Raw genomic sequence first — 18,447 nt, 5'->3', positions numbered from 1 at the left:
CATTTTTACAAGAGCAATATGCTTAGATGTACCTTATCACTGTGCTATCACATTGGTTAAAAAACTCAGGAAAACAACTGGCTTACAACGTTTCTTTTTCTTTGCAGAGAGTCTCAGTGCAGTGTTTTAGTATCAACAGAATGTGTACGTCATCCCCCTGGTGTCTCTTTATAAACGTCATGGCTCCTCAATATGGCTTCCCTCCAATAGCAGAGAGCATCTCCTGCCTTTCTGTAGCAGTGGGCATGTCAGGTTTGACACCCTCTCTTCTCCGGTGCAACATTATATTGTGCTGTGAAGAAAGAAAGACAGCATAAGCAAAAAAAATAAATAATTAAAAAAATAATAATAATAATAAAAAACGAGGCTACAAAGGTTTAATTTAAAACATATAGCCCATTTCATAATGTTTGTAAACAATGGGCACCAAGACACTGCTGGGTGGCAGAAAAGTAATTCACTATTGCTGACATGAATAGAAACAATGCCATGAACTTTGTTTCAAAAATTTAAATAAATCCAGCGGAACCTTCGGGTGAGGAGGACAAATTAAGTGGCTATTTTCTCAACCGCACCGCGCCTTGGTCAACTGACACGTAAGGATTTGTTTACTAGTGGTAACATCAGAGAAAGCTTCACCTTTTGCCACCTGGAAGTACATGTGATGTCATGGAGCCAAACCTTTTTGTATCTTCTTTTAATTTTTATTATTGTTTTTTTTTTTAAGTTGTCCTGTTCTGTTTTACTACTTGGTCATCCAGTATGGTGTATCTGTATGCCTTTGTACACCGGAACAGTTTTGGAAGAAAAAAATGCTGTGATACGGGTAATGCCAGTAGATGGCAGTCTAATTACATGTTTATACATCACAGCCCAGGTACTAGACAGAGCACATTTGCTTTTAAGACATTTCATGTTCAGTACAGTAATTCCCTCCATTTTCACAATGCACAAATTCACCAATGTCTGTATTTTGCTGTGGAACATATCCCCAGCTATTCAGGTTTTTTTGTGCTCTTGCTGAAATGCTCTAAAATGCCACAAGATGCTACCGAAATCCTGTCTAAGCAGGAAAGTAGTACAGTGTCGCGGAAGTACTGTACTGAAGTACTGTGTGTTACAGCGATACATCTCGAGTGAGAGACAAGCTTTGTATGTCGGGGAGGGGTTAAGTTTAGCCTGGGTTCCTAGTGGACGTTACAGAGAGTTTGCCGCATGTGCATATACAGCATGTGCGCACTTCAGGTGCAGGTTTCTGAATCAAATCGTCTGTACTGTAAGCCATTTATTTTCAAAGGGTAATGTAATGTATTTATGGTTTGAACTGTCTTGTGTGTGTCATCACAAATATGTCTTCTGCGCACGCAGGTCACCTTGGGATCGTAGTGCATTCACACTGGAGCCTAACAATGCTTGCATATAAAAATAATGTGAACAACATCACCTCACTCTGTCATTATGGGGTATTTTGTTTACAATTTTAAGGAGACATTTTGATTTAATCAAGCTATAATCAGCGTTATTAGTGATTAAATTATAATGGGGGCTGCAAGGGAACCTAAAAAAAAGCTAACTAACATCTCTATTGTCCAGGATTCAAAATGCTGGTCCAAAAGTACAGTTCTTACAGACTGAGCAACTGCTGCTCCCAGGTTTGACCCAGTAAACTTTAGTAAAAGTAAATGCATACGTACCCAATATTTCCTACAGTTTTTGTAACTCTGGAAGAAGGCTGTGCACATGGTCCTATCATAGTTGGAAGCATCCAAACACTTTTGAGAAGCATCACTTTCCTGTAGGAAAGAAAATAATTCAAAAGAAATGAATCAAACATGGTTAAAACTGCATATCGGTATCAAAAAGATTTTACATCTGACAAGGATGATTAAAGTCTTACTTCAATGCAAGGATTTATGTCTTGATTCCGGACTTTTCTGGCATTTTTGTCCATTTGTACCTGTGAAGATGCACAAAATTTAAAAAAACTTTGCTACACTTCTAGCAAGGTAAAAAGTAGTGTTAAAGCATGTTCAGCCTGTTATGTACTTCTGTTGTTTAACAGTCTTTTCACAACAAGCCACATACAGGCATGTAGACAGCATTCGTTTTTGTGTGTGTTACTTTATGTGAGTAAGGAGTTGCTTCCAAAATGACAGGGGGGGCCAAAAGTGTCAACTGATTTGATACTAGTATGAATAAAGCTACTAGCTTCTTCACAGAACAAAATAAACTGGTAACTCTTCTTTATTTCCAATGTAGAGAGTAAAACTACAAAGTCGTCATAAAAAAATTTAAATACTAAAGACTGTTAACACACGATAACTGAGAAATCGACAGAGGAGCACAGTAGCCAGTAATGTACATAAAATGCATTTTATTTGAATCTGGAGAGGATTTGACCTCTGCTTCCACGTGTAATATTGGTTTATAGATGTTGTAAAACGGCAGGAAGAAATGCAATTCCTTCAACTTACCTCACCCGTGAAGAATGTGGGGAAGGGGCGCTTTAATACAGTCAATATTTCACTAATTATGTCCCAGAATCCATAGATTTTAGTGTTATCTTCATGCTAACGAAACGTCTGCGTGTAGCAGGAAGAACAACAACGAGGTAACACACGATTGACAGTATCGTCAGCCAATAGCATCCGCTTGAATGTTGTCCTAATAGATTGACAGTAGAGTCAGCCAATAGAATCCCCTAAATGCTTTCCTTACAGACTGGCAACCTAACGACCCTATGAGTTTCTTGCCAGGCGTGTACATTCTCTTAACCTATAGTTCAGTGGGAATCTGTGCGAAACGCTCGACACCTTATATTTGAAGTATTAAAATGTGTTTCGCCAAAAGGTGTCTGTAAAGTGACCCCAATATGAAAGCGGCAGCGACTTATTTGATATGGTGTAACCTTAAATGGGCGTGACTTGGTTCCAAGTGCGGTTGCATTGCAGCGCACATACAATGGCTGCTCGAAAGATAGGAAAGCAAACAAATTTCAGGCCCGCCGCGTCTAGCAAAAATATGAGAAAAAAATTATTAAAAATTCGGAAAATAGTTCAAAGTCAAGAAAAACACAGCAAAGGGGATGCTGAAGCGCCCAGGGTAAGTTTCATGTAAATTAAGCATACCGTTACTCATTTATTGAATTAAAATATCGGGGTTATTCAAATTATGAGAGACGGGTGAGCTCAGGAAAAAAGTTTGCGTTAATCTCTGCCCAGTTTGTGACCACAGAGAAGAACCCGGCATGGCTTCGGTAAAACACCTTTTATCAAATTATGTCCAAGACAGTGTTACCGCGCACCTCTGTCAACTCTAATGACTATATATATATAAAAAAAAAATCAAATAAAAATAGAGTCCAGTAGTTATGGAGTGGATGAAAGTTGATCGCAGTCCGCTGACGGTATTCAGCGTTAATGGATAATAATAATACCGAACCATTCGCTTCTGAAACAACAACTATAAAGTCTTATTTTCTGGTGTTTCCTGGTGGCTGCGGTGAATAGTGTTCACGCTACGGCTTCAGTTGAGCTTGTCAATCGATCAACATCGATGCAAACCATCTGTTGTCCGCTCTTTACAAACATGTTCGTCGGCTTGATGTCATTTTCTGCCGCAATCACAATATTTACAAACAACTCGTAGAAGCGACGTTAGTTTAAGGCCAGTCAAGATAAAGACACCGCTTGATCATAAATAGCAAATGGAGGCAACTATATGTTGATATTTTGGCAATCAAATGAGGTTTTCATGACTTGTCTGTGCAACATGTGTCCCTGTTTGTCGCTGACAGCATTAAACAAAATTCAACTTGTGGCGATTTTTTTTTTTGTTTGTTTTTTTTGGTGGGGGGGGGGGGGTCGTGTTGCAAATGACAGTAAAAGCAAGTTGGCATTTGCAAGCTCGTTAAAAGTTTCCAAGCAACTCTTTGCACGTGGCCAACCTTATATCATCGCTTTCAACTTAAATGTGTTTATTTGTGATGTTGTTTGCTGCTCTGAGAAGGCTTGTTTGTTGTCGATTTTGGAAGTAGTACTGCAATTGCTGAAAGTGCTCAAGTTGTCAGTGCTGGTTCAAACCTAATATGACAACCAGGTACTATACCAGTGGTTCTTAAACCTCTTTTAAAAATAATAATAATAATAATAATAAAATACTCAGCTATCCAAGTACCACTTTCATGACCGACATTAAAATACAACTGTGTAATTCAAACAAACAAAAAATGCATAAATGATCCAATTAAAATGTACTGCATAAACAAAGCTAAATAAGAATTGTACCTATACATGTTTAAAAAGAAACATTTTTAAAAGAATCAACGCAAATGAATTGGACTTAAAAGTGAAATACAACTGAACTGTACTTAGACAGTGATTCTTTGACATACCACTAGAGGGAGCCTGCATACCAACACTTTGAGAATCACCCATCCTTTACTGTACATGTTGGTATTACCATTTTCATAGTAAAGTGAACTCCCGTTTATCACGGGGATTCAGTCCACACCCAACCGCAATAGGTGAAAATCCACAACATACAGAGACCATATTTTTTTTTAAAAAACATAATTTTTTATAGTTTCCCACAACACATTTCAACTTGTCAAAACACTTTTTGCACGTATTCTTTAGTGGTTGTTGTCGCTTTTTCACTGTCAAGAAAAGGGAGACTCACATTACATCACTTTGAGGAAACAAAAGAATACTCTCACATTTCTCCTTTATGAGGCAAAGCATGCATGTTTCAAGTTGTTAATTTGTCACTCCCAGTTGAAGTTGACTGTAAATCTGACAGGGAAAACAAAAGAGAATTAAACGCTGTTTATTTAAAGACCAAAATGTTCAACCGAACCATATAACTTCATCCAATGAAACTCCGCTAGTTTAATGGCATCATATAATGCGAAAAGCCATACATGGATTGGTGGAAATTAGCATCAATGTAATGCTTTTTATAGATCTTCAAACAATACTCACGTGCTTATATTCTCTCTGCTTTGTGGGCAACACAACTATAACTTGCAGCACAACGTGGTACTACACAAGAAGACTCTTATCTCTAAATTTGGACATGCGGAAGTATGAATTTTTTTACATTTTGTTTGTGTAAGGTTGTCTGACCTTATTAAATGTATATATATTGTACGACATTTTACTTTTGTCTTGGTCACATCACAAGTAGTGAACAAAACAAGCACACACGATTAGTGACAGTATGGTCTTCCACAAACAAGCATAGCATGCCGAAAAAGGAAGATTCTGGGTTTACTCAGACATCTGTCCTAACCGCTGGTTGATGAATTCATTGATTGAGAATTGTGTGTCAATTCTGTTGTCCATATCGTGTGGGAACATATCTTACTAACATGTGAAATTGTACTTATAGATATAGATATTGTTGCACATTTGGAATAATTGAAAAAACGGTTTTCCTTTGTTGGTTCATACGAAAGTGGAATTTATTTGGTTGTATAAGTCATAAAAGTAAAAAAAAAAATGCATATATATTTCTTTATGATTGATTGATTAATTTTGTAAATGGCGGCACGGTGGGCGACTGGTTAGAGCTTCAGCCTCACAGTTCTGAGGACCCGGATTCAATCCCCGGTCCCGCCTGTGTGGAGTTTGCATGTTCTCCCCGTGCCTGCGTGGGTTTTCTCTGGGCACTCCGGTTTCCTCCCACATCCCAAAAACATGCATTGATTGGAGACTCTAAATTGCCATTAGGTGTGACTGTGAGTGTGAATGGTTGTTTGTTTGTATGTGCCCTGCGATTGGCTGGCAACCAGTTCAGGGTGTACCCCGCCTCCTGCCCGATGATAGCTGGGATGGGCTCCAGCACGCCCGCGACCCGAGGAGAAGCGGCTCAGAAAATGGATGGATGGATGGATGATTAGTTTTGTAAATGGCGGCACGGTGGCCAACTGGTTAGAGCGTCAGCCTCACAGTTCTGAGGACCCGGGTTCAATCCCTGCTCCCGCCTGTGTGGGATAGGCTTCAGCACACCGGCGACCCTAGTGAGGAGAAGCAGCTCAGAAAATGGATGGATGGATGGATGGATGGATGGATAGTTTTGTAAATGACTTCAGTGAATGTAATGAATAACTTTCCTCTTGATAAAACTGATGAATAAATATCACAAATAAACTACAAATAGGCTCGAGTAGTAGCAATACTTTTTTCCTCATGTTAATAGGGTTAAAATAAGCGCATTTATTCTAAAGGTACTTTAGTGGCCATTGCTAGATTGCTTGTTCGAGCATTACTCTCGCTTTCAATATCATTGCAAAGAGAAAAACATTTTAAACATTAATTTTTTTGTAACATTAGGCCACAAATGTTTGTCACAAAGAATACGTTAGCGTGAAGTTCTGAGAATTTTCGAAAATTACATTAATTTCCTTATTACTCGACAGAACTGGCATTAATTGGAGACTCTAAATTGCCAGTAGGTGTAACTGTGAGTGCGAATGGTTGTTTGTTTGTATGTGCCCTGCAATTGGCTGGCAACCAGTTCAGGGTGTACCCCGCCTCCTGCCCGATGATAGCTGGGATGGGCTCCAGCACGCCCGCGACCCTAGTGAGGAGAAGCAGTTCAGAAAATGGATGGATGGATGTTTCATTGTCATTTTCCACATTAAACCCCAAAACCTTTTTTTGGGGGGGGGCAACAGTATACAGTAGCAAAAACAACCACAAGAGTAATACTAATAATAAAACATTTAGGTATTAAGCGTTAGGGGAGGCCCCAGCTGTGTTTAGCTGTCTGATATGAGACTCGCTGTCACACATGCTGAAAAGCAAGACTTGTACAGTAAATCTCTGCTCATCACGGCCGCAGGGGATGCGTTAAAAACCCGCCCGCCGTGAAAATCTGCTAGATAGAAAGACCATATAAAAAAGTATTTTTTTTTTTTTCAGTCATCGGGATAGGCACCAAGTCACTCGTGACACGAATGAGGATAAGTTGTATAGAAAATCTTTGTAACTGTACATAGAAGCACAAAACCACTTTGTTTTCTTGAAACTAGTATTATGTTCAAGCTTTATGAATTACTAATGTTAAACTGTAACCTGAAATTACAGTTTTTCACAACAAGACATTTATGTAGACATCACCCTGGAAAATGTATTGAATTGTTTTGTGTTAAAAATCATTGTTACTTTATGCGGGTAAGAAGGACTATTTTAACATGACCAGTATTTGGCATGTTTCTTCTAAAATGTAATGCTTTGCACATTACTAGCTAGCTACTCATTTTAAAATATTTTGTTTACTACAACATTACTGTGAATAGAAATGTGCTACACAACCTCTGCATTCAAGTCAGGCTAAGTGTACTATTTCATCTGAGTCTAAAAATTCAGCAAAAAAGAATAGTTACATTTCCAATCAGAAATATGCCAGACGCTCATTTGTGCATGTGCGCAAGCGTGGTCGTCTCGTAACTGGAAGAGTACCAGTGAGACACCTCAGCATGATTTAAGTATCCTTGAGCAGGATACTGAACCACAACTTGCTCCTGATGCTTTGTCATCAGGAATGAAACAGAAGGCTAAACTACAAGATTCAGTAAATAATGAAAACATTTTTAGACAATTTGAACTGTAACACAGCAAACAACTACAGTTAAAAATGTGATACATACGTATAAAGGGGTAAAGACGGACTATTAATAGTAGGAAAAAATGTGAGCAAGCCAGATGTAAATCGAACAAATAATTAAAGCATAGATGAGGCCAACGTAGACACCTATTGAGAATGTTTCATTTTTAGTACAACTAATGCTTCATTTCATTGCTGTATCTTATTTGGTGTGGTATTATTTGGTTATCATTTACATTAATATTAATTAGGCATTTCATTATTCGTAATAACTAGTTTTAATATAATTACTGTATATTGAAGGTGGTTTTTTTTTCTTACGCCACCTAAATTTCTGGCGCCCCCTAGAGGCCACAGCACCCTTAGCGTTTGCCTATATTGCCTAATGGGCGAATCTGCTCTCTGTGTGCCATTTTTATTTGGTGGCAAGCCTTGAGATTTTTCTAACATTATGGTTAGCCTTAGCCCAACACATTTTGTCAAACACTGTACGACATTGTGTTTGTGGCGCATGGACTCATCGCACAAATACCAACTCCCTTTTTAAAGGTTTGCACACCTGCCCGCTACATATCTGACCACTCTCTATAATTGCTACTTAAACCGTTGTGTTTTAAAGGGTGCTGAGATGAAATTTTGTCTTTAAATATGCCCCTGACAGCATGTTAAACCAGGAAAAACAAAAAAAATTGTCATGTCATTTAATCTCTTGTCTGTTTTAGTCTTATAAATCCGGACGATGTTGAGGACAAAAAAACTGGATAAGGTACCTACATCAGCACAGATTGGGAAGTGCGCCCCTATCCATGAAACTGGTCTGTCCTAAGGTGCCATGGCCACAGGAACACAGGGCCACCTAGACCAAGGTGTGGAGAAAGCAAAGCTTGCACCACCCATGGGGAGGCGCAGAAGAGCAGAGGGAAAGCCAAAAAGGAATTTCCCTTGCCAGGACTGCCAGAAAGCTTTCAACAGTCTGGAGAAGTTGAAGGTGCATTCTTACTCTCACACCGGCGAGAGACCCTACTGCTGCTCCCACCCTGGCTGCACCAAGGCTTTTGTCTCCAAATACAAGTTGCTAAGGTACGGACGAGCAGCTGTGGATCGCAGGTTTACTGTTTATTATGTACTGTAATTTTTCGTGTATAATTCGCAACCATGAATAATGCGCACCCCCAAAGTTGAGCTAAAGATTCTGTAAAACCCTTCTACCTATGTATAATGCATTTTTACAACGCATGATTTTGCTTCTACCCATATGATCAAAACATGAAGTATTATCTGTATTTTGTTAGTTTTTTCAAAGAATTATTCTGAAGTTAAGCACTTCATTTGAACACATCGTACTTTCTTTTGAATTACTTCCTCTTATTTTCAAATTCACAGCCCTACTTTTATATAGTAAATGACAAAACACACAGTTGTGCTCATATGTTTGATTACGCAGGAAGAATTTGTAAGATGTGTACAATTATTTTTAAAAAAACATGAAGGACCAGGCGAAACACATTTAATTTTATTTTAATGGGATTCAAATTAAACGGACAAGCATTTTAGAAAAGCATTATTATTACACAAAACATAACCACAAAGAAATTAATGATGATTGTTGTTCAGTCATCAGTCGTATTTAAAAATAATAATAATAATAATAAATATTTCACAAATTCTGCCTGGGTATGTAAAGTTATGAGCACAATTGTACATATATGGAGTCATATGTACCCCTGTCATATTGGAATGAAAGTGTAGGCTACACCTTTTTCATAACCTCTAGGTGGCATACTAGAATGAAAGTGTACAACTTTTTCATAACTTCTAGGGGGCGGTGGCATAGTGGAATGAAAATGTACAGCTTTTTCAGAACCTCTAGATGACGGCATACATTTATAAAATGTGAAAGTCTTTTTCATTTTCCCCTATACCTATGTGTAATGCGCACTTTTGACTTTTGACAATTTGGGGGGGGTGGCGTGGGTAACGTATTATACACGAGAAATTACGGTAACTGTTGTAACACTGTACCCCCATAGACCTTTTCATTATGTCATAAGAAGTACTTCCGGGTGGCAGAAGGTGATTAAATACCACTGATTTGAACTGAAAATGATGACAAACACCTGTGTTTGGGGTTGCACTGTCAGACATACCCCAAAGGTTGAGATATTTTTTGATTTCCTAAAGAAAAAAATTAATTAACCCATGAGAACCTGTGGGTGAGGCCTGGATAAATCGAGTAGCTGTCGTAAATACAGAGATGCTTGAGAAGCTACACCGGTGAGGCGGATGGATTATCTCAGCAAAGGAGACCTGCTCACTAACACAGATTTTGACAGATTAGTGAACACTATTTGAGAGAACTAGGCCTTTTGTGTACATAGAGTAAGTCTTAGATCTTTGAGCTTATGAAAAATGGGGGCAAAAACAAAAGTGTTTATATTTTGTTCAGCGTATCGCTGAGCTTCCACCGCCTCTATTTTTAGAACTCACCAGTTGAAATGGGAATTACGGCCCGTCTTGGGTCTTACTTCCAAGCAGTTTACCTCACGTAACATCTTCTTTTTGACCAACAATACACATATTAAATCTATGGCGGTAGAGGAGAAGGCTAAACTCATCATTCAAGCCAATTATGCTGGTTTTCTTAATCACTCTGTCTTGGTCAAATGACATTGAAGGGTTTGTTTAGTAGTGGTGCAATGGGAGATTGCTAGGGATTTTCCCACCCGGGAGTACTTGTGATGTCAAGAGGAAAAGGTCCATTTTCCTAGAAAAAAAATTTATTTCATAATTTCCTTAAAACATCATCGTAATAAATGCTCATAGATGGTGTTTCTTTCCCAAGGCATATGGCAACTCACTCACCAGAAAAAACCCACAAGTGTTCATACTGTGAAAAAATGTTTCACCGCAAGGATCACTTAAAGAATCACCTGCACATCCATGACCCATATAAGGAGGCGTTTGCATGTCAGGAGTGCGGAAAGAGCTACAACACCAAGCTGGGCTTCAAGCGCCACCTTGCCCTTCACGCTGCCAATAGTGGAGATCTCACCTGCCAAGTGTGCCTGCAGCCATTCCCTAATACCGGAGTGCTTCTGGAACACCTCAAAAGTCATGCTGGCAAGTCCTCGGGTGGGGCCAAAGAGAAAAAGCATCACTGCGAGCATTGCGAGCGGCGGTTTTATACCCGTAAAGATGTCCGGCGTCACATGGTGGTTCACACGGGACGTAAGGACTTCCTGTGTCAATACTGTGCTCAGCGGTTCGGGAGGAAGGACCACCTGACGCGTCATGTTAAGAAGAGTCACCCTCAGGAACTGCTGAGGGTGAAAACTGAGCCAGCTGATTTGCTGGAGCCTGTTGTCTATGACTTGGTATCCGGGGGCGTTAAGGGAGAACTCCCGGACACGCTGACAACAACGCCACATCAGCACAACTTTTATACCGGCCCCATCCTGGACTCGGAGCCTTTCCCCAACGCTGCACACCTGCTCTCTTTAAAATACCCGTTGGGCTCCAACATTACCTCATACACTGTCTCCTCACAGGAACGGGAGCAGAATCTAAAGGGAGAACTGGAGAACTATCTATTGGAGCTACAGAGCGGCATGCCCTCCTCGTCCTCTGCGGCACCAGAACCGCAACTCCCTATCTGCAAACTTGAGATGGGCGATCGTGTGGACATGCTGGAAGAATCAAGTGAGGAAAGGTCCTTGTCCAAAATTGCCACATCGGTGGCAACAGCTGCTTTGGCAAGCGACTCACTCGCCTCGTCCTCCTCCCTGATGGACTTCTCGCAGCTTTTCAACTTCTTACCGCTACACGGGCCCCTCTACAACCATACAGCGGGCAGCGAGGGGCAGCATACACTGAACGAAGAGAACGTACATCTCCACCTGCCCCCCGAGGCCTCCGAAGGCCCAGAGGCTGTGCAGAGTCCACTTCAAAGCCAAGCCTCCTTTATTTGCAACCTGAGCACACCCACCACATTGCCCCGCTTCCATCAGGCTTTTCAGTGATCCAGGAAGGTTTGAGCATGACACACACATTACATACTGTCACGTACTGAGCAGTACGTTCATCGCAGGGGCTACATTACAGACACGCCAGCAATATCTGAAAATCCGCATTGCAAAGAGACCGTGCAGTTTTACCACTCCCGTATGCTTTAAACACATTTCAACTAATTTAAATGCATTTACATTTTTAAAAACACACTATTTTAAGTATCCTAAGTGCCTGTTCTCACGCTCTTGCTGTCAAGAAATGGGAAGCTATCGTGTAACATCACTTTTATGACTCGCTCACCCTCCAAACCGGAGGCAAGGTGTACTTGCTTCAAGCTGTTTATTTCTCACTCCCAGTTGAAGTGTACTGTAAAACTGATGCGTTATTAGGATTCCTAAATAGTTTCTAGGCAGAGTACACGCTGTTCCAATATTTCTGGCTCCAGGAGACCCACCGCTGCACTGTCATTGGCTGTTGTATCTCTAGAGAACACGCCCTATTGCTTCGAGACAGGAAAAGAAGTATGTGACTTAAGTGTGGCGGCGTTAATATGTTTCCGACTAACCCTAACCCACCCAAATCCTAACCTTAACCCATCCTAAATCGCCTTAAACCCCAACCGTTGCTCTAAACCTAACAATAACAAACTTTTTTTGTTTTTGTTTTTTCGTACCAATGTGATACATGTTTAGGATGGTCATCTCGTTCCATCTGAGCAGTCTGCCCCTCCCGTAGGAACCAATCATGTTCCAGCAGGGCATGTCCTGCCTGGAAACTATGTGGGAATCCTAATAATGCAAAACTGACATAAAAAACAAAATCCTTCACTGATAGGTGGGTTGTATGGCCCCTCCCCCACTATACATGAACTTGGGAGCCTTCGTTCACATCAGTGGTTATCCGTCGCAATTGTGAACGGCTTAGACATTATTACTAGGCCTATTTATACCGCTATAGCATTAAGTTAGCTAGCTAGCTATGCCTGCACCCTGAAAATGCATCTTCCCGAAATGCCACAATTTACAGAACAGCTCGTGTTATTATATCAATTCCCAAGCGAAGAGGTGACATCGTGGACAAGACTTTCACCTGTCCACTGGCCAAGTGAACCCCGGAAGTCTGTTAGCTTGCGAGTTAGCTGTTGGCTAGCGCCTCTCGTCATGGCGTGGAAAGCACTGTGACCACCGGGTGAGATATATTCCAGCCACCAGAGGCTTGAGCCGGATATATTTTTGCTACTCAAACATGTGTAGGCAGAAGAAAGTTAATGGACAAAGTATCGGCCATTTTTCACGCAGTCAGCGGACACTCACCCAGTGTAATTCTAAAACTTTTAAAACAGCTTCCACTTTAACACACGCAGCAGCAACACATACAAACATAGCGTGCAACATTACCCACAGATATATTTTCATTCTTCTCTGTGGAAACAACCACTATTTAGTTGGGGACCTTCTCTGCCTCTTCTTGCTCTTCTATTATGCTGCATGTCTTAAGGAAAACCTCAGTGCTGCCTCCTGTCTGGCATGTTGCAGCACAGCGTGGTACTGTACTGAAGGCACGTGGTTGTCATTTCACATTATACGTTAGCATTTAGCTAGCAGACTGTCACTATTACATGGTTTGGTTGACCATTTAGTTGTTTAAATAAACAACATGTCGCTCTCTTTTGAGTCGTGTCAGTTGAACAGTAAACTTCAACAGATTGCTTCAAACCAAACAACTTGAAGCAAGCATGTAAAAACCCATGTTAAATGATCAGTAAAAAAAAAAAATAATAATCTGTGATATGTTGCGAAAGATGAACTGCGATAAAGCGGGGGTTCACTGGAGATGCAAAGGATGCAACCTTTAAGACATTGGCACCTCTATCCAGTCAGTAAACAAATCATGATTTGGAGTTGGGAGTTCATAATGGATCTCCACGCGAGCATTTTGATAATATGTTGACAAATCATTCCCGCAAGCAAGCTTTGTTAATAATTTCAATTTACTGAAAAACATTTACAATATTTTTTTACAAGAATGCGTCTATGGGGGGGCACCGCTGGTTTTGTACACATTCAGCACTGTCATTATCTTTTCACCATCATTAGCAAAGCCTTGTGTCAAGAGTGCAATAACGTTTGAGTGAAATAAAGTAATTTAAATGTCTGCCGTAAACACAATCCAACAGGATTGCTCGACAATTTTACAAACTGTTATATAAACAAAATCAACTACAGTACAATCACATTCTCATTTTATGAATTTGCCTTTCGGGATGTGGATATTTTTCAAAAAATATAGACATGAGTAATTGCTATGTTTTATTAATTTCACTTAGGCATTCTTTGTACACCTTTTTTTTTTTGCTTGCTTGCTTGCTAGCTTTTGCATTTGACTTAATTTGCAGAAGGTTTCTTAATGACCAGGCTGTAATATTGATATTGCCATATTTGATAATACTTTGAAATCATAGACTAAAAACGGCTGCTGACAATTTTACTTGATCAAGATAATCCATTCCTGTAATTCTGCTTTCACCTATATCAGTGCACGTGCTTAATTCCGATATATTATTAATATAATCCAAGTAAAAGCAAAATTTCACGTGGAGGCTAATAGCTGCCGAAACTAGAGAATATTCTCGGACAAAAGGTGGAAAGGAAAAAAAGGGGAGTAGTATTTAAAAAGGCTTTCAAATAAATAATAAACAACACATTTCACATTATTAAGGACGGGGTACGAAGAACTACTGAATAATTAGTATTATTATCACAGTTATACCTTTCGATTTCCATTTTTAAAAGATTTTTTTTTTTAACTTTGGCAGTTCCAAAAGTAATGAAATGTGTTTGAGAAGCTTTGTTAAGCTTGTTAAGTTGTCCCCTGAACCAAAGAAAATCAAACATGACAGCGGTAGAGCTCGCCGCTAGCTGCTGAAACATTACTGTAGCCTGTAGGATGTTTACATCTCACCTCAATCAGCTAATTACTCTTCACCAATAAAATCCCTGGAATAACTACAATTGATATTTAAACAGTCCTCTCCATCATGCTGTTTCCATTTTGACATCATGAGACTGAGACGACACTCGCCATTGCGATGATTCAAACACGATGTTCTTAGGGGGAAGTGGCCACTGACTTTAGAGTGCCACAGTGTCATCAGCAGGTTGCAACAGAGAGACTGGAAGAGTCACAGAAAGGCATAAAAGTTGATTCGCGAATCAAACATCTTTTGTGGATTTTGCCATTCGGCTCCTTGTTAGAGAACAACAAGTTGTGCAAAAAGTACTAAAACACTGAACAGTTGGACATCAGCATTCAGTAGTTTAGAGAAGGTCAAATTAAGTTCACCAGGAAAGACTAGAGTGCATTTTAGTCCTGAAATTGTATTCATGCTTTGAATATACTGCAAAACCAGATTGTGTTAAAGATTAAGAGAACCTAATTATGTTGTACATACTTACAAAATAACTTAAGGCATATATGTCAGTCTCGAGCGCCCCTTCCCTTTCTGTTGCAGTCGTTAGCAACTATGCTACTAGTCTCCTCGAGCAAATTTACACTTCTCCTTACCAAAAATGACCAAACGAAAGATGGAAAACAGTTAACTTCCAAGACAGGTGGGAGGCAGATGATCTGTTCACTAAAGTAAAAGACAGACCTGTTTGTTGTGTGCGGAGCAACGTGGCTGTAACAATGAATATACTAACATAATGGAATGAATGTTTTTTTTATGCCCTTTATCAACTCCTAGGCAGGGACTGTTAATAGTTTGAAGTTTGGATTTTAATTAAAGGACATTCTTATTTTTTGGGATTGTTTTGTTGTTGGCCTTTGAAAAAAGATTTACATGAAAAAGGTAGTTGGTGATAAATAAATAGAAGATGGAGAGACAGGAGAATTTGTTATCTATTTAAATACAAAACAACAAACAAATACCACTGATGTCTTTTATCGCAAATTTGATTTCTCGTGTTTATAATATTGAAGTTTGTTTATTCCAGTGTTTGAGCGAAATTTAAGTTTGTTGTCAATGATAAACTTTAACGCTACATTTCTGCAGAAAAGGGAAACATGCACATCGCAGGGATTTTTCATGAAATATTGAGTTTGGCCCTCGACGTTGTCCCAATTTTAAATTTTGGCCCACTGTGAATTTGAGTTTGACACCCCTGACTTAGTTGATGGGTGCCACATTTCATCAAAACAATAGTAATGCTCGGTAGCTAGTAATGTGTTGCCAGACCTGCCTTTGCTGTCATTTGAACAACAAATTGGCCGATAGGAAATTTGCTGAACAGTCATACACTTATCATGATTGATGCCTTAGAATTTGTAATGTAACTTGTTTCCGAATGGCTAAAGCATGCCCAGCATATCAACCGCACTTTGTAAATATGAATGTTTAAATAAAAAAAAAAAAAAAAAAGCAATTACATTTCATAGTTGAATGTTGCCATCATTTATATATATATAAATTTAAAGCTCAAAGTTTTGCACTCGGTGTACATGGAATAGTTACAAAGTAAGAAATGTATTAGTACAATCCATAGAATGTGTACAGTATATTATGAGATTTTTTTTTTTTCTATATTGGAAATGTAGGTTTTTGTTTTCAAATCATTGCGCATATTATATTGAGCTGTCACCATGTGTAATATATTTTTGTAACCACCATGACCTCTCGTTTGTTCCATTCATTCATTACTGTTGTTCCTGTATGAAGTAACTTAAGCCACCTTTAAAGATGTTGTTAAGGAGACTAAAATCTTTTTTAAAAAATGTATTCAAATACATTTGCAACCAATTGCTAAATCGTGAACTGGGCCTTTAGCCCACCAATTGGTTATATCTCAAAATGCAATTCAAAAATACTTGCAGTGTTATTAAAACGCCGTTAAATAATTATCAAATCACTGCCTACTAGTCTGACAACAGCTTAAGGAATATTCACAAAGGCACTTATGGTATGCAAATTGTAACAAAAAGAAATGTAAATGCTCATATAATGATGTATGTAATTGTTCCGTTTTATACTTTGGACTGCAAAAATGATTTCTACTCCTCGTGTTCCTAACCAATAACATTGCGACATGAAATGCTTGACTCACAATTAACAGTGTTATCATTTGCTGTACCTCACACACATATTTTTTTTAATGCTTACAGTAGATGCTTCAACAATTCATTTTTAAGTTGCCTTTTTTTGTGTCCATTTCCTTTTCTCAACAATGGGATTTGGTGAGATGTGCTTTTCCTAACGTAGATTTTAATTTGTGTTGTTTCGAAGCACTTGGAGAAGTTTGCTATTATTATAAGGTTTGTGGTTTTACAAGAAATGTTAGCAAGCCAATTTTTCCCTCAAAACTTCATTTCCTCTGCTTCCTTTTGTTAGAAAGTGTAGTCATAAATGTATATATTATATTTAGAACAATAACATGGTATTAGAGCATGAGATGTTTTACTTTTACAGGTACAATTTTGACAGTGTTTTTTTTCCCATTTTGCTTTACTTGCACATATGTGTCTATTGAGGGGTCGAAATTAAACCTTAAATACATTTATTTTTCTGACAGGTTTGGATCTCAGTGTGGCAAAAGTTGTTGATGAAAAGTTAACATTTTTATTTGTGTATTGTTTTTTTGTTTGTTTGTTTTTTCTGCCTAAAAGCTGCTAGAGGAGAAGATTACCAAACAGCATTTGTAGGTGGCCGGGATGAAAGACTTAATTGCTGGTGATGCAAAAAAAAGCACACTTTAAAAAAAAAAAAAACATTTGGATGAAATCATTATCATAAAAAATAAAAGTAGATGCTCTCACTTCATGCCACACCTCTTTAAAAGCCTCAGTGGTACCAGCAAAACGTTTTGAATGTGTATGGAAGAAACACTGCAATATTGCAATATATTTTTTTATTGGATCAAGCTGCTAACATACTTCTAAAGCTCCTTAAGGTGCTACAGACCTCTTTTATAGTTTTAGAATGTATTGTTTGTTTCAAAGTATTCATTCTAGCAGAGCAGCTGGCATGTGCGCGACTGATTGTACGATATATCTTCATATAATTTTACTGTACTGTGACAAGTTTAGTCTTTGTTTTTACAAATTGTATCTCACAAACATCCCCATATATTTGCCCCCACTTGTGTCTTTTAATAATGGGAAGTTTTTCATTGGGAGAGCTATAAGCAAAAGTGAAGTTCCTTTTTATTTTTGTGTGTGTGGGGGTGGGGAGGGGGTGATGATGATGTATATGTGACAACATTCAAATGAAGATGAAATCTATTCAATGAATGCATTCCAGCCATGTTAGTATTTTTGTGTTGCATTATAACAATACCATCCCATAGCAATGATGGAATTGATTGACTGAATGATGGTAATTCTCAATATTTAACAAAAAATTCTATTTTACAAACTACTGCTATAATTTTTTTTTTTTTTAGAAATATAAGCAATGTGTATGTATGTATATATATATATATATATATATATATATATATATATATATATATATATATGTATGTATATATATATATATATATATAGCGAGAGATATAGATAGTATGATTATATATTCTGCATATGGATGCACGTATTTACTGTTTGTATGTACATGTATATACACGTGTGTGTGTGTGTGTGTGTGTGGGTGTATGTATACATGTGTATATTTACACACATGCTCAGTGTGCCTATATATACTGTACATGCAAAAACATGCAAATGCACTATATATATATATATATATATATATATATATGAACCCGTGCATATGTTTGTGTGTATATATGTATATAGTGTTGTATATGTATGTATATATAAAATATATATACA

General features: G+C 38.4%; 2 protein-coding genes across 2 annotated transcripts; one reads left to right on the top strand and one right to left on the bottom strand.

Annotated features, from left to right (window-relative positions):
• Positions 1-78: 78 nt before the first annotated feature.
• On the bottom strand, positions 79-2,631 carry chchd7 (coiled-coil-helix-coiled-coil-helix domain containing 7). Its single transcript, XM_061758266.1, has 4 exons — positions 2,475-2,631; positions 1,898-1,957; positions 1,695-1,793; positions 79-292 (listed from the first exon to the last, which is right to left on the bottom strand). Exons 2-4 carry the CDS (start codon positions 1,949-1,951, stop codon positions 188-190), a joined length of 258 nt encoding a protein of 85 aa, XP_061614250.1. The 5' UTR covers positions 1,952-1,957; positions 2,475-2,631; the 3' UTR covers positions 79-187.
• A 333-nt stretch (positions 2,632-2,964) lies between these two features.
• plag1 (pleiomorphic adenoma gene 1) lies at positions 2,965-17,771 on the top strand. Its single transcript, XM_061758265.1, has 3 exons — positions 2,965-3,102; positions 8,334-8,691; positions 10,454-17,771. Exons 2-3 carry the CDS (start codon positions 8,444-8,446, stop codon positions 11,628-11,630), a joined length of 1,425 nt encoding a protein of 474 aa, XP_061614249.1. The 5' UTR covers positions 2,965-3,102; positions 8,334-8,443; the 3' UTR covers positions 11,631-17,771.
• Positions 17,772-18,447: the final 676 nt, after the last annotated feature.

The sequence above is a fragment of the Phyllopteryx taeniolatus genome, chromosome 20 (assembly GCF_024500385.1).
Source record: "Phyllopteryx taeniolatus isolate TA_2022b chromosome 20, UOR_Ptae_1.2, whole genome shotgun sequence".
Lineage (NCBI taxonomy): Eukaryota > Metazoa > Chordata > Actinopteri > Syngnathiformes > Syngnathidae > Phyllopteryx > Phyllopteryx taeniolatus.
This window is presented reverse-complemented; position numbering and strand designations above follow the sequence as displayed.

Excerpts from the sequence above, each read along its gene's own strand:
- chchd7 (XM_061758266.1), bottom strand. The coding sequence starts at position 1,951 with ATGGACAAAAATGCCAGAAAAGTCCGGAATCAAGACATAAATCCTTGC. Across the intron at positions 1,794-1,897 it reads ACATAAATCCTTGCATTGAA|GAAAGTGATGCTTCTCAAAA; the intron begins GTAAGACTTTAA and ends TCTTTCCTACAG. Across the intron at positions 293-1,694 it reads AAAACTGTAGGAAATATTGG|CACAATATAATGTTGCACCG; the intron begins GTACGTATGCAT and ends CTTTCTTCACAG.
- plag1 (XM_061758265.1), top strand. The coding sequence starts at position 8,444 with ATGGCCACAGGAACACAGGGCCACCTAGACCAAGGTGTGGAGAAAGCA. Across the intron at positions 8,692-10,453 it reads TCCAAATACAAGTTGCTAAG|GCATATGGCAACTCACTCAC; the intron begins GTACGGACGAGC and ends TTCTTTCCCAAG.